Source organism: Equus caballus, chromosome 11, assembly GCF_041296265.1.
Source record: "Equus caballus isolate H_3958 breed thoroughbred chromosome 11, TB-T2T, whole genome shotgun sequence".
Taxonomy (NCBI): Eukaryota; Metazoa; Chordata; class Mammalia; order Perissodactyla; family Equidae; genus Equus; species Equus caballus.
In genome coordinates, this window is record NC_091694.1 from 44886460 (window position 1) to 44907236 (window position 20777).

At 42.4% G+C, this 20777-nt stretch overlaps 1 protein-coding gene across 1 annotated transcript in view; it reads left to right on the forward strand.

The window, feature by feature from the left end:
* VPS53 (VPS53 subunit of GARP complex) overlaps positions 1-20777 on the forward strand; it is a 138118-nt gene that overhangs the window by 67361 nt on the left and 49980 nt on the right. Inside the window, exons 12-13 of the mRNA XM_023653179.2 lie at positions 5654-5755; positions 12444-12538. Coding sequence (XP_023508947.1) covers positions 5654-5755; positions 12444-12538 — 197 coding nt within the window. The remainder of the gene's footprint in view (positions 1-5653; positions 5756-12443; positions 12539-20777) is intronic.

Consider the following 20777-nt stretch of genomic DNA (forward strand, 5'->3'; position numbering starts at 1 on the left):
TCAGCCATAAATAGGACTGGAGTACACATATTACAACATGGATGAAACTTGAAAACACTATACTATGCAGAAGAAGCCAGACATAAAAAGCCAAATGTCATATGATTCCATTTATATGAAATGCACAGAATAGGCCAGGGATGAGACAGTGGGGAAGACTGGGAATCGACAGCTAGTGGATATGGGGTTTCTTTTTGGGGTGAAAAATCTTCTAGGATTAGATAGTGGTGATAGTTGCACAACCTTGTGAATATACTAAAAATCACTGAATAGTAAATCACCTTAAAATGGTGAATTTTATGTTAATTATATCATAATTTAAAAATATTAAGGACTTTAGAAAATACTGTCTGAGTTTAGTTATAATCTTTACTCCTCAGATAAACACCTTGTCTACCAAGAAGAAGACAGAAATATATACTTGTTAAAACTCAAACAGAATAAAACATTTTAGAAGAACAGTCTCTTCTTTCTCCACTACTCTAAATCCCTCTCCCCAGAGATGTCCACTGTTTAATAGTTTGGAATATATTTTTGAGACTCTCTTATAAACATGCATATGTGCACGCAAGTGCACACACTCATAGGGTTTTTTGTTTACAGAAAATAGAAAATGTTGTCTTTGTGTCCAAAGAGTGTTTCATTGAGTGCTGCTTATCGGATCAACATTTATTCACAAGTGTTTTTCAAGCTCCCTCTTTGTTCAGGGCCTTGAGAAAAGATGAAAAATTGAGTCAGACAGATGCTTACGGTCAAGCAGGAGAAAGAAATCTATACGTAACTGTCATAATATAAGATATAAACGTGTTGACACCAAGAGAGGGGTTCCAATAATATTAAACCAGGTGTGCATAGTCCTACCCTTCAGTCCTTCAGCTGAAGCCTCCAGGCCATCTCTTTCAGGACAAATCAGGAATTGGACTGGAGTAAAGTATTTATGGAATGAGAAATGCAGAAACTGTGGAACTTTCATCTCATAACTGAAAGCTTTCTCCTCCAGGAAAAGGAAAAAGATTAGTCTTAAATTTCAGAGTTTCTTCTTTGATAATTTAAAGTGTCCAGCTAGGGCCTCAGAAAAGGATTTGTGCAGGCAGACCCAGCTATGGATATACTACTGACTAAAGCCAGGCTTTCTCTTCCCAACAGTAAATTAGACAGTCTGGCTGTCCTGTGGCCCTTATTGTTTGCAAGGTGTTGGGAATCCCGTGTGGTTTAATTAGTAGGAATTAACTTGCTACATGAAGAATTTTTTCCTTCCTGTACAGACTTGAAATCAACTGTCATCGTAGCAAAATGAATGAATTCTTTTAAAATTGGAAAGTCGTTTATTTCTTGGCAAATTTTTGGTTTCATTTAGCAGCCCCAGAGCTCATGGAATATGTCATTTGAGTTATTTAAAATCTAAACCCAACCTTGTAATTCTTTATGGTCTACGACAGCTGCAAAGCAGGAATGAGAAGTGTGGTCTGGTTGGCTCTGATGACAGGGCTCTTGCACAGAAGGCTGAGATGTGCCAGGGACTGGTTCTGCAAAGACTTGTTTTTTCATTACAGCAAATTAATCTGAGCAGTAACATAGCCCTCTAAATAGCAGGAGTCTGTATATACCCCCAAGGTTTTGTAATATAGCATTTGCCAGTAGGATGGTGGTAGGTGCGGTATTGGGAGGGCTTCAGTGGAGAATACAGAAGAAGGGCGAGCTCAGTATGCCTTTGCCTTGTAATTTGATGGGCCCATTGCTTTCACTTCCTGGAGAGATCCCCAAAGAGACAAAATAGTAGGGACAGGATCTCACTTGTGATTAAAAGGAATTCTTTTTAGAAGACTTCTTAGCCCTGCGCTCTCACTTCTTCCCCTTCTTAGAGTTGCTTCATTGAGGGAGGCACAACCACAGTTCTGCCTTATTTAGTTGCCAGCCCCCATTAAAGACTAATGAAAGCTCCCACTTACTGAGCTTTCCCTATGTGCCAGACACTGTGTTGAGCTGCTTTATAGACATATCTCATGCTTTCTATACATTGTCTCGTCTAATCCTCATGCCAGCTCTGTGCAGCAGCTGTTAATATCCCTTCACATTGCAGATAGAAGAAGTGAGGGTTGGAGAAGTTAAGCAACATACCCAAGTGATAGAGCCTGGACTTGAACCCAGGTTTGTCAGATCCAGAGCCTGTGCTCTCACCACTGCACGAGGCTGCCCCCTCTTAGTAGTGGTAATACCAGCCACCCAGTTGCTCAGGCCAAAAAGTGATTGATCCTTGACTCCTTTCTTTCCTTCGCCCTCACATCCACACTCTCAACAAGTCCTCTTGACTTTATCTTCTAAATGTGTCCCAAATCTGCCCACCTTTCTCTGTCACCATGACACCATCTTAGTCCAGTCCTGTATCAGAGCTTGTCTGGAACACTGTAGCAGGCTCACAAACTGATCTTCTTGCTTCCCTTAGAGTCATTCTCCTCACGGCAGTGGAATTATATTTTAAAAGTCTAAATTAGATCATATGACTTGTCTGTTTAAATCCCCGAGTGACTGCCCAGTTGCAATGAGAAGAAAATCTAACTTTACCTTGGCCCATGAAAGGCTGTGACTGGGCGCCTGCCGCCTCTCTTACCTCATGTCCCCTCTCCTCCTTTCTCTCCCTCAGACTCACCGGGCTCATTCCACCCTTCAAACAGGGTCCCTCTGCTGAGAATGCTCTCCCCCAGATTTTTCTCCTGCTGGCTCCTTCTCCTCATTTAGGTCTCTGCTCAAATATCACCTCCTCAAAGAGGCCTTCCCTGATCACCCTACATAAAGAAGCACTTCTCCAGCCTCACCCCCACCCGTCCCAGTTCCTCAGCTTTATTTTCATCCCAGTGCCTGCCCTCCTTGTCTATCTTATTCAGTGTTGCTTCCCTAGTGCCTAGAAGAGTCCCTGGAAGAGAGTAGGTGCTCAGAGCAGAGAACTGCTGAACGAATGGTAAACGTATGGTCTTCCCTTTGCTTAGAAGGCTCTGCCCCCCCCCCCCCCCCCCACACACACACACACTTCTCCTTCCTCCTTCCCATATTTAACTGGAGTATCCTCCAGTTCTGGCTCAAACATCATTTCCTAGGGAAGTTTTCCATGACCCTCTGTTGCATCCTTTCATAACAACCTCTGCTTTTCCTGCATGGCCCTCATCACATGTTTGTGTGATCGCTTGATGAAAGTCTGTCTCCCCACCTGACTACAGTCTCCATGAGGGCAGAGGTGGTCTCTCTTGCTCACTGCTCTCCTCAGAGTGCCCAGCACATCCATTTCTCAAGTGGATGAATGGAGGAGTGAACCACTTGTCTTATATCAACTTGATCCACACTTGGAATGTGTGTACCCCAAATGAACAAGCAAGGAGTTCTTTAGTGCCCAGGACTCCCTCAGTAATCGTATCAGTATGTTAATAGAGACAGACTGTGGAAACGGGAAAGAAACCTTGGGAATTTTCCGACCCGGTAACACTCAGCAAGTAGCCCACGCTGTACTGCCTCAAATGTCTTTTCAGTCCTGCCTTTTATGTTTTGCTTCTTAATACTTAATCTGTTGGACAGTCCACTGGTGAGCGTGGAGCCCAGGAACACCCTCAGTCCACTTCACCGATGTCCACTTTTTATCACTATTTCCGCTAACATTGTTTTTAGAATGAAGCCCACCTTCGTGTAATTGTAAGACGCTGTTATCACCCCTGGTAGACCTAGGAGGAACGTTTAGTTCAAAAATTCAAATCCTGTTTCTATCACTCAGTGATTTCGAACAAAGCTTTTAACTTCACTTACTGACTTTCTTTCCACATCTCCAAAGAACCAAAAACCTCAGAATCATAGGGATTCAGCTCAACAGTGTGATTCCAAAACCCACTGTTCAGCCAGTGGGATCAGGAGTCAATACTATTAACTAATTTAACTTGTTGTTGTTGAAGCGTAGGCTTCGTAGATTCCCTTTGTCACCATTGCCCTCTCCCTAAGATACCAGCAACCCTTGCAAGACAGCTAAAACTTAGAAATACTGTTTGCAAGGAAACGTTGCTTTCTAAAAATAGCCTATTTCTAAAAATAAACTTAAATACCTTTAAGTTTATAGGGATTTTTTCTTTTCCATATCAGGCAAACAAGCCAAAGTTCGAAGCGTATAAATTTGAAATGTTTGCTTGGTTGTTAGACCATATTGTTTCTCAACAGGACGCCACAAAAATCATTGTCCTGCTCATGATTACCTTGAGCTAATGCATTAATCACAAGGCTTTCTTCATACGCTGAGGCTCTGTCTAGCTACATAATAGCATCCAAGTGTTTTGGCCAAGAATTAAGTAGTTTACATGAGTGTAAGCAGAACTGTCTTAAAGCCTAAACCAGACACAAGTGTGGTTTTTGTTTTTTCTGTTTAAGTCTTATTTTTTATTTTTCTGGGTTATTTTGTTTGTTTGGGGTTTTTGTTTTGTTTTGTTTTGGGGTTTTTGGTAATATCTTCATTGATGTCCTGGCACTTGACATTCACGCCATGGTCCATCTGCTGTCCCTCTTGGCTTAGAGATTAGTTCAAGTTGCTCCACTGATACATATGAAGATGTCACAAGTACATTTAGAAACTCCCTCTCCACCTGGCTTCTTGTCTTCTTGAGCCAGTCCTTGCCCCTTCCCCTCACCCCCAGCACCAGCCAATCCCTTTTGTCCTGCTGGTCCACTTAGTTTCCTTTCTCCTAGAACTCCCAGCTCCCTCGCATAAACAACATCTTGAGGTCAAATTTGTGAAAAATTCCGAAAAGCTGCCTTGATTCTGTTGTTGCACTGGAATTATCGTCACTAAAGTCTGTTGTACGTATCATGTGCTTCTTCTAGGGTTTCACACACTTTATCACATTTGATCCTTCAAGTACTCCTGTAACTGTATCCTCATTCAGCAGATGAGGCTGTTGTGCCTTAGAGAAGCTAGCTGATTTGGCCAATGCAGCAGAGTTGGAGCTAAAACTCACATCTCCTGCTTCCAGCTTTCCCACTAGCCTGTGGTCCCCCTCAATGATGTATTTGTAAAAAGGGTTCATATTCAGGAACTGGGGAGGAGATTTTCCCAAGGAGATTTTGTTGTGGTTGTCGTAATGGGACTTATTTGGGAAGGGACTTCTATCTATCATCCAGAACACATAAGATTAGCTTTATAGTTTGTTCTTGACTTCAAACCCATATTTATGGAGCACCTGTTATATACCATGCACTAGAGACAGGATGGGGAACAAGACAGCCGTGATCCCTGCCATCCTGGAATCTAGTGGGGAGAAGACAAATAAACGGGCAATTGCAGTATTTTAATAACTGCCTGGGTAGGGGACATACTTGGTGAGGTGGGAGCATGTGGCAGGGACATCTAACCCAAACTCGGCAGACAGGGAAGGCTTCCCAGAAGAAGGGACTTCTCATTCATTTGAAGACTGAAGGATGAATGAGAGTTTTAGCCAGACTGTGATTGAGGTGGGGTGGGCAGTAAGTTTTCTGGAAGGTGGAAAAGCAATGTGAAGGCCTGGAGGTGAGACTGTGGTCTGGGTTACCTCCATTCTTGTTTATTAGATCAGACTTCATGATTTAGCTCGATGGGGAAAGCTATTAGATATACTCAGAAAGTATGTGTCTTTCTTATGTCTCTTAACAGAAAAAACTTGAGTCTCCTCCCCCATCCACCAATCCCTTCCTGGAAGATGAGCCAGCACCAGAGATGGAGGAACTGGCGGCAGAGAAAGGAGATTTAGATCAGGTAAGTCTGGTTCGCATTTCCACATGCAGCCCACCTGATGTTTGTTTCTGAAAATGGGTCTGCTCATTCTAAATATGATCCTCTGCCCATTGACCACATTCAGAGATTACAGCTTTGGTGGTCTTTATAGAAAGCCTTTATCTGAAAGTACACTTAGAGAACAGTGAAAAAGGAGCCCTTCCTGTCTCACCCCTCTGCCCCTGAATTGCCTCACCATGGGAATTAGCAACATGCACAAGCTTAATTAGCCCAGTGGTGGGGCAGCAGAATTCTTGCCTGCCTCGTTCATCATCTCCTACACTTGTCAGCGTAGCTTTTGCTTGTGCCCTCATCTGGTCCCGTGATGGCGTGAGAGGCTGACAGACCCGCCGTGAAGTTGGCAGCACCATCAGCCAGGAGAGGCCCCCCTCACTGTAGGCTGATCACTTCAGGTCTGGAAGCCATTGGAGAGGCCTGGAAACATCAAGACGACCAGTGGCATATTTGGAGAGTTACTTTTCAGAACACACTAGCACTTTCATTTCCTTCGGATTTTTCTGTCCAACTCTAAATTTCCTCTCCCTTCATTCTACAGAATGGTGTTTTTGTTTCACTGCCATTTTATGACGAGAGGTCAGAGCAGTAAATCAGAGCTTTTCCTGTCTGGATTAGTGATCCTTCTTTTTAATTTTCCACACTTGGCTGCTAGAGGATTATTTTATAGTATTGTTTTGCTCCAGACACCACCAAAAGGGAGGTTGGCTGGGAAGACCAGCTCTGGGAAACCCTTAGCCACGCCCTTCACAGCTAACCCTGCATTCCTAGCATCATGAGGGTAGGTGTACAGTCCTGGCGGGAGGCAAGAGAATTTCCAGGAGCAGTTCTGAAGTGATGCAATAAAATGTGTCTGGTCCATTGATTGTAATAACATGGATACTTCACTCTTTTATGGTGCTTTATAATTTAAAAGTCTTTTACATGCTTTATTTCATTTCATCTTCACAATGCCTGCCTCTCATTTTATAGGCGTTTATATGAGCTGTAATGCCTGCAGCTCAGGGAGGTTAAGTGATTTGCCCAGGGTTACATAGTTTGGAAGTGGAGGAGCTAGGACTGGAAGCCAGATCTAGATGTCAGAGACTAGAATTCCTTTCCTGGTGCTCTTTTTATTACACCATGATGTCTCAGTGAAAAGTAGAAGACATAGAAATGAGTCCCATGAATAAAACTGAAAGGATACCTGAGGCTGTAGCCCAGAGATCTATGGGATAAGATGTAATTGATTTAAAACCATCAAATCAGCTAGCATGGGAGAAAAGATTTCTTCTAACTAAAGAAATGCATCTCTCTTCACTTTGGGCAGAAGGACTGGGATAGGAGGAGGAGTCTGGATGGAGAGCTCATCCTTCAGGTGTATCCTCCACCCACACTCGGTCACCTGCACCCTTTGAGCTTGCTTTGTGTAGTAGTGCCATTTGCAGGGACCTCCTGTGTCCCCAGGGTTGGTGGCTGCCATCATCATGTCCAGAATTGTGTACTTGAATACTCAGATGCTTTGTAGTGCTGCCATGAAAAGTTATCCCTTTAGCTGGTCATCTCTGGATGTTGTTAAACTGAATTATGGTAGAGCCCCTCATTACCTACAGAACTGTTTTGCCAGGTAAAATATGATTTTTCTTTCTCATGGAGCTTTTTGCTCATCCTGGAAGTTTGATCTTATTGTTGTAAGGACCAAGACCTGCTCATTCTAAGGATATAGAACACAGAAACCTGGGCTAAAGCAGAGTCACCTGGTGGGGAAAATGCCAGCCTCTGGTCTGCCATTAACTGACTGTGTGACTTTAGGCGGGTTTTTACTCTCTCTAGACTTCCCTAGTTTTTTTCATCTTGAGAGAGAGCTAATGGTTTTCGAACTGTATTCCTTGGTGCCCCATCAGATGTCACTGTGGGTAGTTGGAAGGAGACCAGGGCCCTGGTCCCTCTAAACAGAGCAGTTCTATTTTGAGCCATTTTTGTCGTGGACTTCCAGGTAAAATTTCTTTTGAACCAAGGGTTTTAGGTCTGTTCAAAAGAAAGTACTAAAAACCCTTGGACTGATCCTCCACAGCTTCATGGGCTGTTACTTGTTAGTAATGAAACTTATACACCAGTGACTAAGGCCTCACACACCATCCCTGACCTCCCACTGCCTCACCAGCACTTGTCTTGCCTGTGGTTGATTAGCTAGGAGCTCTTACTGGCTTCTGGAGCTGGGTGCACAGGAAGAGCAGGAGCCCTGGGGCGTTGGGGAGGAAGTCCACAGGATGCTGGTGGTGAGCTCAGCCAGAGGTGGTGGGGGAAGGCCCCTGGTGGTTGTCCCGGGTTACCCAACCCATTGCCTCACTGCAAGCTGTAGACACTTGGCCCTCAAGGTAAGGTCACTCCCCTGCTCACTACTGCAGTTTAGGATATTGAGAAGGGAGCGTGGACTTGGAAAGAGGCCTTTAGTTTGAACATCAGTGGCCAGCATATTCCCAATGATAAAAAATGGCATCTGAAAGGGGACTGAGGATACTCAAAGTATAAAAGAAACAGGGAGAAGAAATGAGGAATTTCTGGTTTTAAAATGTACCCTTCTGGTGATCCTAGCAGTTAGATTTAATCTGTTTACATTGGATAGTAATAAAAGGAAATGGGACCAGCTGCAGACCTCCTTACTGTGACAACAGTAACCTTTTATTATTCCATCAAACTCCAGGAGGAAATAGCTTAAACATCTGCAGCTTTTGGACAGAATTCACACACTCAGAAATCTAGCCTGAATGCTACTGCTAAATGACTTAGTATATTCTTAAAGCTGAGAATCAACCCTTTGGGGAGCCAGACAGTGCAAAGGGAGACACCAGTGTGAGCTGAAATTCCAGCACCTATTATCTAAATATGAGCACATTTACAAAGCAGCTATAGACAGGAGGCGGCCCTGTGGGAAAGAAGGAAGCTTCAGGCAGTGCCTCCCATTGTTCCCCTCTTGCTTCCAACTCACACTAAAAACGCTGCAAGAGGGCCAAGAGCTGTGGTGGCAGGTCTCTCCCCGCTGTCAGGACTGGCATTAGTGGGCAGGGGCGGGCGGAGCAGAGTCTCCTGCAGGGAGGGTGGGACGTCTGCACCGTCTGATTGTGCAGCCCTCTGAGCACTGAATGCAGAGTGTTCTGTGGGGCCTCGTCAAGCACAGGGGCTGTGGAAGACCGATCCACATGAGTTTGTTGGAATGTCCTGTGACCATTTTCTTTTATCACTTAGAATCTATATTTTATACTTATACTGAATGAGCTATTCAGGCTTATCCCGACAGAGGTTTTTATCATATATCACTTTTGTGCCGATATAAAAAAGGAAAATCTAAGTAAAATAAATAGGTTAAGATATTCCTAAAATTTCTTCACATTCAGAATCTAACTCTCCTGAACCACTTTTTAAAAAACTTTTTATTTTGAAATAATTATCGACTCATCAGAAGTTGCAGAGTACAGAGAGGTCCTGTGCACTCATCTCCCAGCTTCCCCCATTGGTGACAGCTGACATTACTACAGTGCATCATCAAAACCAGGAAATTGATTCTAAGCCCTTTTCTGCTCAGGGTGGATGTCTGTTTCCCCACGCGGTGTCGTCCTCTGGGCCCTCCAGAGTGTCAATGTGCCATTCCCTAAGAGCGCTGCACCGCTGGATCAGGGCTTATCTGCCAGGCTGTTGGCACCCACCTCCCAAGTTTCTTACTGTTATTTTTTACTTAAAAAAAAAAATAATGGCAAACCTAGAGAAAAGTTTTAAGAATATTACAGGAAACTCTGAATATCTTTCACCTGGGTTCAGCAATTGTTGACATTTTGCTACATTTACTTTACCATTTCCTCCGCATTCCTCTTCTCTCTCTCCCTCTCTGTCTCTCTCTCCTTCCCTCCCCCTCTGTCTCTCTCTCAGAACAATCTGCAAGTTTGCAGATACCATGCCCTTTACCTCTAAATATTTCAATATATATTTCCTAAGAAAAAGGACATCGCTTATGTTACCACAGATCAAAATCAGAAAATTTAACGTCAGTGCAGTACTATTATCTAATCTATAGACTTCATTTAAATTTCATAATGTAGCCATTCTAAAGTGATCAATTGGGGCCAGTCCCGTGGTGGAGTGGTTAAGGTTGTGCGCTCTGCTTCAGTAGCCCAGGGTTCACAAGTTCAGATCCTGGGCACGGACTTAGCACTGCTCATCACACCACGCCGTGGCAGCATCCCACATGAAGTAGAGGAAGATTGGCATAGATGTTAGCTCAGCAGCAATCTTCCTCAAGCAAAAGGAGGAAGATTGTCAACAAATGTTAGCTCAGGGCCAATCTTCCTCACAAAAAAATAAAATAAAATAAAGTGATAAATTAAAACATTGTCAGTTGGAGAAGTACATGTAAATTAGAAAGTAAATAAAGCCAAATATAAAATATGCATGTTGATTTAAAACATTCTGTATTATATAAACTCCCATTTACAGTTACCAAAAGCTGTCCTGCAGGTGTGTGAATATTTTCATCAAAGGAAGAAAATATAAATAAAGGGAATTATTATAATACTTATGATTATATTTTAATTAATAAAAAGATATCTGGGTATAGTGACTGTATTTTCCAATTCTAAAATCAGGATATCAAGTCTTACAAAAGTTAAATAAATTAAATCCATTTGCTATTCATTTAACAAGTCACCTTCTTGAAAAGAATAATAAAAACTAGAGATAACTGACTTGGAAAATATAAAACAAATAGGTGAGGACCACCCCCTCACAACCATTATACTCCATCATGGATCCTCCATTTTAAACTGATGGAAGTGTGGAAAATCCCCGGGGCAACTATGAAATGAAGTGGAACTTTGAGTCCAGCCAGTTCAAGCTCAGTGAACCCCATCTTGAGCATCACTTATAGTCTCAGCCTGAGGCCTGACTTTGGCAGTGGCTCCTAGATGATAAGTGAAAATGGCCCAGATTACAGTTATTAGGGAAGGACCAGAGTTTCTAGAAATCTTGCAAAAAAATTAAAGACATGGAACTCTTAGAAGGTGAAAAGGGAAGAGAACTAAATATGAGATTGAATAGGATATGTCTACAGGTGACATCTAATTTTTGACCACTATTACCAGTTTTTACAGATGCTTTTAACCATTACGATGTTTTATTTTATTTTTTATTTATTTTTTTTTTTGAGGAAGATTTGCCCTGAGCTGACGTCTACCACCACTCCTCCTCTTTTTGCTGAGGAAGACTGGCCCTGAGCTAACATTCATGCCCATCTTCCTCTACTGTATATGTGGGACGCCTACCACAGCATGGCTTGACAAGCAGTGCGTAGGTGCACACCTGGGATCCAAACCAGCAAACCCTGGGCCACCAAAGTGGAACATGCACAGTTAACTGCTGTGCCACCAGGCCGGCCTCCTACAATGTTTTATTTTTAAAAATTACTGGAAGAAGGAAATCATTATTTCTGTCTATCATTAGGGGGCTTAGCTTTTCCTGTATTTATTAAAAGATATGAGCAGTTCAATTCAACAAGTATGCTGTAGGTGCCAATTTATACCCAAATTGTACTCTAGTATCAACCCCAGCAAGGGCTCAGGGTCCTTATTCTGGAGTTTGACAATAGATAGAATTGACTTTTTTTCGAAAGAGAAAGAATAAGATCCTTGTTTATTTTTTAGATGTTTTGAAAAGGAATTAAGTAGCAAATATAGTTTTTAAATGCTTGCCTACTTAGATTGACCTGGATATCTGTGGTTTCCAGGTATCAGCTGGGGACCAGTGCTGGTCCAGTTTTTCATTGGTCCAAGGCAAAAAATAAAGACAAAACTGTCTATCTGTCTGGTATAAGATCACCAACTGTCTTTTCTTGGGAAGGACTGTGTTTATGCTGCTATTTTCTCCTTATAAAATTTTGGGTATAAAATACTCTTTCTTTTAGGAACTTGTGGTGAGAATAGGAAGTAGCAAAATAAAAACTTAGCAACCCTATGTTGGCCCCCCCGCCTTCTTTTTCTTACATTTACTTGTTGATGAAATTCAACAGACTGGGAACCTTTGCAGGAAAGCAATGATATAATAGGAAGAGTTCTAGTTTATGGGATAGGAAACCTCACCATGTGCCTTTGGGCAGGCTGCTAGAGCCTTGGAGCCTCCCTTTCTTTAGGTATAAAATAGTAGTAATAATTCTTACACTGAGAGTTGTTGTGAGGAATAGATGAGATGTTATTTCGTGTCAAAGTACTTGGCGTATAATAGCAATCTGTAGACGGAGCCTTTCAAAATTAGATCATGTGAAAACACTTTAGAAATTCTAAAGTACTGTACAAATATAAGGTGCTGTTATTAGCTAGGATTTAAATTTTTTAAACATCAGTCAGATGATGAATAGCTTCCAAATTGAAAACGCATGTGTTATCAAAGTAGCAGTAAATCTTTCACCGTACAAAGCAAGTAAATGATGCTAACAAAGCTGGCTTATTGTTCACGCTGGCATGAATCATAATGCAGGACATGGTCCCAGTTTGGTTACATTGAATGCTTCTTGTCCATAGCTTAGGAGTGAACTTGGAAGGGATGTTTTCTTTGAAACTGCTTGAAAATTTACAAAGATGGCTGAAATAAAGGGTTTCTTTTTTCTTTTCTTTCTTTTTTTTTTTCTTTACAGCCAAAGAAGCCTAAAGTCCCAGACAATCCATTTCATGGCATTGTTTCCAAGTGTTTTGAGCCTCATCTCTATGTGTATATTGAGTCCCAGGACAAGTGAGTGATGGACATTTGCTGTTTTCTGCATTTCTTCCTCCCCTGGTCATGGCTGGGCCTCACAAGGGCACAACTCTTTCCAGAGGCTGAAGGAGGGACTTGGCTTGCCTGTGAGTCTCCCTGGAAACCTGTTAAGGATGTATTTATATCTTTGAATGTTATCATTTATTGTGTCTATGAATCTCAGAAGCCTGAGTTTGGCTTTCATAAGGTCCCAAACAGATCCCAAAACCCCCTTCCTACGTGGGCACTGAGCCCTTATATAGCTATATGTGTGAGCCCACAAGGCTTTACAGTGTCAGGCACTGGAAAATGGAGAAAGGAAGCCTAATCTCTAATGTATATGTTTCCAAGTATAATTTGTTTTAACTTTTCATTTTGAGATAATTTAGACTTGGAAAAATGTTATAAAACATTCTCTTATACGCTTCCCCGGAGAGTGTGAACATTTTACATAACCACAGTTATCAAAATCAGGAAAGTAACATTGTCTGTGAATGTCCTTTTTCTGGTCCAAGATCAGTCATGCATTTAGTTGTCAGACCTCTTTAGTCTCCTTTAATCTTGAATAGTTCTTCTGTCTTTTTTTTGTCTTTCATGACCTTGACACTTGTAAAAAGTATTGGCCAGTTACTTTGTACAATGCCCTCAGTATCAGTTTGTCTGAGGTTTGCTCTCAATTAAATCCAGATTATGCATTTAGGGCAAGAATACCACAGAGGTGATGTTGTGTCCTTCTCAGTACATCATATCAGGAGGCACATCATATGGGTTTGTCCCATTACTGGTGATGTTGACTTTGCTCACTTGCTTAAGGTGGTGTCTACCTGCTTTCTCCACTGGAAAGCTACTATTTTTCTCTTTCTGATTAATAAGTATCTTGTGAGGGGACTTTGGCACTAGGTACGTATCTGTTTCTCATCACACTTTGCCTACTCATTTTGACATCCCTTACTGGTTCCTGCCTAAAGCGCTTATTACTGTAGTGTTCGCCAAGTGTTGACTGTCTGTTTCCGTCATTCCTTCTACACCGACCAACTGGACTTCTGTAAGGAAGAGCTTCCCCTTCTCCCCCATTTGTTTGTTTGTTTATTTGTGTCAGTATGGACCTATGGGTTATTTTCTTTTATGGATTATCATCCATTTAATATGTATCCTTTTAACAAACTCAGAGGCTTCAGAAAATTTTTACAAAGCGGCCCACTGCACGCAAGTTTCCTCACACCAGAAGAGTATATTCGTGTTCCAGCGTCCGTTGTTCATGCAATGGAAGAAGACCCCTCCTCATCCCTGAATCTCTGTCCACAGCCGGAGTAACTGTGGAAGCTCTTCCACGCTGGAAGACAGTTCTCAGAAAGCTTGGGTTTCTGGAACAGGCTGAGCTGACTGGGGACAGGCTGGCCCGGGCTCTTAGAGCAGGCCTTACAGCCTCAAGAACGCACTTATAAGGACGAGACTTGCACAGGGAGAGCAAGCGGCTGTGAGAAAGTTCTCAAGGGGAGTTCTCTGGGAAAGCATTGTTTCCAAACATGTTTCAGCAGTAAACCATAAGATTAAGACAATATTTCCAGTGTAATCACTATGTGGAACATTATTATTACCCACCTATTTGATTTTATAGATTGCTTCTACTTTTTTCCTCCCCAATTACAAAATGCTTCACATTAAAATCCTAGAAAATGAACTTCGTAAAAGAGCTTCTATGTTAACAAAAACAGCCTCTTCGCTTCTCCCCTCACCCCCAGGAAAAGTTGCCGTGACGTTTTTTGCGTTGTAAAGCCGTGGCTTTCCTCCTGCTCTCTAGCCGTTGGGCTGTGTCCGCAGGCACGCAGCAGGGCACTAGTTATTATTGCCACTTAGTCCTTTGGAAGCACCCTGTCTTCTGCATCCAGAAAGTTTTCTCTCAGAAAGTTAATGAGACACCCCTGAGGGATGGGAAAAAAGATCAGTTATTTGCCTATTAGATTAACAGGTCTTAGAACAACCCCTCGGATGCCTACTTTTGGACAAAGTCCCTTCTTCTCTCATCATCTCAAACTCTTATTTTTAAAAAGGCCTAAAAGCTGTTGGGTCCAGAGTTTAAAGTACATATCTGAGATAACCGTGTGCTTTCCCCAAATCTGCCTGGTCGAAAGAGTCATTTTTCTGAATTACTATAATTCTGGTATCTACTGTTTTCACATGGCCTTGATTCTTATAAACTATTCTCATTGTTCGTGATACTTTGGGCAAAGAGCCAGACCCCCCTTCCTTGGGGACTCTCCATTTCTCTGTGAAAAATGAAGTGCTGGGCACTGCTTCTGCCGTTTGGCCTCCCTAGGATGTTTCCACAGCACCAGGGCAGCAGCGGAAGCTCCTCGTAGGAGAACTGCGTAGGTTGTGCTGTTGTCGCTCCAGAATAAGCAGCAAAAGCTTGAAGTAGAAAACAGAGTTCAAGAAATCCATTTCCTCATCTGTTAAAGGAGAGAATCAGACAGAATAATGCCTAAAGCAGTGGTTATTAACCTTATTTGAGTCATAGATCCCTTTGAGAACCTGATGAAAGCCTGAGACCCTCTTGCCAAAAAAAATCCACATAAACCCACACACTATTTGAGGATCATTTCAGGGGGTTCTACAAAGCCCTGCCTCCCTTAAGGAGGGAGAAACTCAGGTGGGGACTGATTTTGTACAAATTACTACTCTTGTTGTAACTCTGACTCAAAAAATCTGCAAGGAAGGAAAATCTTAGACCATTCACAAGCTCCCGGATGACAGAGACCCAGCACAGTGTAGTGGAAAGAGCGTGGGCCTGGATGCCAGACAGACCTGGATTTGAGTCAGAGCTCTACACTCACCAGCCTGGGACCTCAAGCAGGGTCCTTAACTTCTCTGGGTTTGTTTTGTCCCCTCTACAGTGAAGTTCATAATGCGCCCCTCACAGGATTAGTGGTGAGGATGAAATGAGACGACATGTTGGCGCTTGGCACAAGTAAATGGTGCTCCGGAACTGTGCCTGCCCTGCCGTCTCTGTGATCTTGTTCCAGACTCAGGCGGTTGGGTGGCCTGATCAGCGTGGCCAGCTTTCTGTTGGGCCTGGCATCGGGTCCACCCTCTCCTCTCCCTAGCCTCCCACCCTCTCATCTCCCCAGCCTCCCACCCTCTCATCTCCCCAGGAAAGGTTCTGGCAGCACCTGCCCCAGCCAAAAGCCAAACAGCAGTAGGACTGCAGAGCCAGTACCCAGAGAGGGGGCAGGAAGTCGGGAGGTCCCTAAAGTCACGTCTTCAGCGGGTTGGGCTAAGCTGTCCTTACGTGCTTTAAATGGCTTTCTCAATTTTTGCTTATGTTCAAGGAAGAAGTTAGTGTATCTTCTGCTCTTGGGAATGTAATGATTTTCTGTGGCTGACTCTTGCAGAAGAAATTTCTCTGCATCGGCCCTTTCTTCGCTCCATTCGGTGACATTCTCAGTCAGAGAAATTAGTAGTGACACCATTTCTGCCCCTCCTCCTGAGTTCCCTATAATAGCTGTTGTTGAAGTAGAGCCCCTCCCAGCTTCGTCAAGCCTCGAGTCTCTAATATTGTTTGTTGTTTATTCTGAATTACTTGCAAACTTTCAAAAGAGTTACAAGAATTGTACACAGAGCTCCTGTATGTCCTTCACCCAGATTCCGCAGCTCACAGTTCTGTCTCCCTCCTCTGTCGCATACACACTCACATATACACACATACTCACATATATGTGCACATACATATTTTTTCTGAGCGATTTGAATTCTCAAATCGCAGGCAAGATGCCCCAATACTACTTGATATTACCTCAACATGGGTTTCTTATAAATAAGGACACGATCTACTTACTCACAATTTGTTGTGGGTGCCGTTGAGTCAATTCCGACTCTTAGTGACCCTGTGTACAGCAGAGCAGAATCCTGCCTGATCTTTTTGCGCCATCCTCTCACCTTCTGGCGCTATATCAGACAATGCTCCACTACTATTCATAGTGTTTTCATGGCCAGTTTTTTGTGAAGTGGGTAACCAGATCCTTCTTCCTAGTCTGTCTTAGTCTGGAAACTCTGCTGAAACCCGTTCACCATGGGTGAGGCTGCTGGTATTTGATATGCTGGTGGCATCACTTTCAACATCACAGCAACATGCAACCGCTACAGTATAACAACCGACAGATGGGTGTTGTGGTTCCCTGAATTGGAAAGGAAGCCTGGGCCACGGCAGTGAGAGTGCCAAATGTTACCCACTAGACCACCAGGGCTGGCTCGTGCCCACAGTGCAACCATCAAAATCAGGAAGTGAACATCGATACAATATTACCATTTAATCCGTTAGACCCCATTCCATCTTACCAGTTGTCCCAATCATCCTTTTTATAGACCCAGAATCCATTCCAGGTTGCATTCATTTGTCGTATGTCGTTGATCTCCTTCAATCCAGAAGAATGACTCACTCTTTCTGTGTCTTTCATGACCTTGAAATTTTGAAGAGTACAGCCCAGTCATTTTGTGGAATGTCCCTCAGTGTAAGTTTGACTGATATTTTCTCACGACTTATGATTTATGCAGAAATGGTGCTGTGTTCTTCTCAGTAATTCATATCAGGAGGCTATACCCAGTCTCAGTTTGTCCCACAACTCGTGGAGTTCATTTTTATTACTTGGTTTAGATGGTGTCTGCCAGGTTTCTCTATTTATTAATAAGTAATTAATAAGTGTTGGGAGAAAACTTGAAACCATACAAATAGCCTTTTTCTCATCTTTCACTTATTTATTTTACCACCTAATGATGATGCTTGCCTGAATCATTTATTACTAAGATAGTTGTCAAATGATGATTTTTCCAATTCCATCATTTCTTCTACATTTATTAGTTGGCAGTATATTTTAAGAAAAAGCTTTCTCTTTTTCCCGTTTATTTATATCAGCATGGATTTGTGGATTCCTATTTTATTCAATGGATTAAAGCCATTACTATCTTTTTTTTTTTTAACTTTATGTTGGAATAAATTGAGGCCTAGAGAAAAATTCCAAAAATAGTATAGATTTCCCATATTCTTTTCTCCCAAGTTCCCCTAATGTCAACATCTTACAGAACCATAGTACAATTATCAAAACCAGCAAGTTAACATTGGTACAGTTCTCTTTAGTAAACTCCAGACCTTATTTGGATTTCACCAGTTTCTCCACCAATGTTCTTTTTCTCTTCCAGGATCCATTGTTATTTAATGCTCACATTGTCCCTGCTTTGGCCATTGAAACCCCTTCAAGCTAGTTTTTCATCCTTTTTGCATGCCCCTTTCCCTTTTTGAGCACTTCCTTTCAGGCACAACAAAATATACCAGACTTGTCTTGCACTTTCCTACCCCAGCCCTGGAGTCATCCATTTTTCTGGGGTCCCTTGTTCCTTTGGTGGAGAATGATATTTAGAAACTAAGTTCTCAGCATTAGGTATGTTCACTACTGCTTAAGGGTCATGCTTCTAGGTCTTCTCAGCTGAGAGAGCTAAGAAATATCTACTATATCTACTTTTATGCCTATTCATATATTAAAACCTATGGTTTATGCTGATACCTCCAATTCTCATCGAACACCACCGGGTTTGTGTTAGCCTCCCCCTTTCCATGTCTGTAACTACTTTCTACAGCAGAGAGAAACTTGTATCCTCCATGTATTTACTTACTTGCTCCATTTACCTGTGTGTAACCCATCTCCCAGTTGTGCTCAAGCCAAACCTTGGCTCCCCAACCTACTGGCCACACTAGAGCCAAATCCTTGGCCCCAACCAAAGGGAAGGGGATGGGACGCAAGTTAGTTTGAGTACCCCTGAATTAACAAATTGCTGTAACTTCCTGGGGATCTTAAGCCACTTTGCCCATGTTCACCTCCTTGCCAACTTTTTCTGACTACCATCTTCCTCTCCCAGCACCATCAGTACTTTTCAGGCCAATTAGAATATTGTTTCTGTGAATATCAACTGCAGATCCACTAGACGAAACTGCCTTGGTCATTCGTAGATAAGCTTCGTCTGCAGGGTGGTTTTTCTTCTCTTCATGTTTTTATCTTTCCCTCTACTGATACTCTGCAATAGTCTTTATTCCTACGTCATTTTATTTATCAGTGGAACTCTCAGCAGTATTTCACATGGCCCTGTGAAATGCTTATATAGTTCTTGGGCAAAAAGCTCAAGCTACAAGGAAGAAGGTAAAAGACACCATCCACATCCATGACATATTTCTTAAAGCTGGAGAGACAGTAAATAACAGCAGTAATCATAATATCATATATCTGTATAGTGCTTTACAGTTTTGAAATCAAAGCATGGTATAGTGGATAGAGCTTGGCTTTGCAGTCAGACAGACCCAAGTTCCAATTCCAGCTCCAATAAATTCTGTGACCTAGGGCAAGTTATATTATTCTTCTTAGCCTCAATTTCTTCATTCATAAAATGGGGATAATAATGCCTTCTACTCAGGGCTATTGTGAAGATTAAACAAGATTGTAGTTATAATGCACCCAGCACTGTGTCTAGTTTGTAGGCGTATATACTAGTGGGAAAGATAGACTTGTGGTACACAGCGTGAAAGGATCAAGATATGAATATTTACTATGGGAATACAGAGGAACCTATGAATCAAACTGCAGAGCAAACTTTTCTCAGTTTGTATCTTCTACCTCAGCCAAACCCCTCCCCTCCTTCCCATCCCCTCTTCCTCTCACCGTATTCTGTGCTCACTTCTCATTCCGTCCCTTTGTTCTTTCACCTGAATCTGCTGTGAAATTTTCTCTCTAGTTTTCACTGTTTCTTTTGTTTAAAACAAATTGTTCGTATTGTCTGTACTGAAAAATTAGCATTTTATTGCTGTCTTGAAATCCGAATATCAAAGCTTCTAGCCCTGCAGCACCTTGATCAGGACTCAGCCGTTTATAAACTGCCTTGATTGTAATTGCTTTAGGGTATGAAAGGCACCTCCTTGTGATGCCAGTCTACAGGTCAAGATGCCACACATCCCCTTCTCCTCTTGTCCTGGAAGATCTTGCCAAAACTCAGGATAGTGTTTGGTGCCTAGAAGAAACAATAACCTTTGCTTTTTTTTTCTAGTTGAATTCATTTGTGTCTTACACTTACAGCCCGCAGAGCCTTATGCATACTCAGTGCTCAGTCCGTAGTTGATTGGAGTGATCATCTATTCAAACTAAGAACCTTACCCATTCCCATCGGGGTAACTTCTACTCTTCTATTCTGTGAAACATTGATTACTCATTTTCTAATGTTCTGTATGGCATAGGAGCATGCTGATGCAAAGAGTGGAAGGTGGAAGGGAGGGGAAGGTTACTCTGACTGGTTTATTTCTCATCCGCATGATGGAACAATGTCAAAAGTAACCTGGTAGACATTCTGCACAATAGGGAAGATCTTTGGAGTGTTTCAGTGTAAATTTTCTTTATGTTCTATGATTGTAATTAATTTATGACTTTACGCATCAGGTTGGCTCTGAAATAGGAAGTGGGTGAGAAGCAGCTTCAGCTTCTAGGGGAGTTAGATGAGTGATTAAAGTAAAAACACTGCAGAGCTCTGGCCCCTGTTTTGGTTGGCACTATAGGTTTGGAGATGAGAATCTCTCACAAGAAGACTCAAGTGGAACCTTTTGCCTTCTGTTACAGGCTCTCTGCCACTGCTCCAGCCCCCACCCAGCCCCCACCTCCTACCCTTCCATCCCCATCCCTTAGGAACACAGTGTGGAGGTTGATCAGCTGGTTCTGTATTGGGCATGAGCAAAATTGAGAGATTAGCTTCACCATGAGCATGAGGGGTGGGCCTAGGGGGAGCAGAAGTAACATAAACATTTTCCCAACTCTCAAGGAGCTTATGATAACGTACCAGAAACAGAGAAGATTCTTCTACTGTATAGCAAGCAGCTTGTACCTTTTTCTACCAACTTCAGCTTATTAGAAGTGACTGGCTAGAGTGTTGTCTCAAGAAGGATTCTGAAATTCTGCCAAAGATCAGTGAAAAAGTGAGCCATTATTAATGAGCATTGCCTGCTGTGGGTCTAGAGTGGGAGAAGGTGGCTTGTTTCTTGAATATTTGACATCCTTACACTGTATAGTAAAAGCGTTAAAAACATGAAGTGTCAGTGTGTTACAAATGACAGAAGTTGAAATTTAGACAGAGGATTGATGTGAGTAGGAGTTGTCTGGGTGCCCCCTGAGTGGAACTTGAAGGATGAGTAGAGAGGTGATGAGAGAGCATC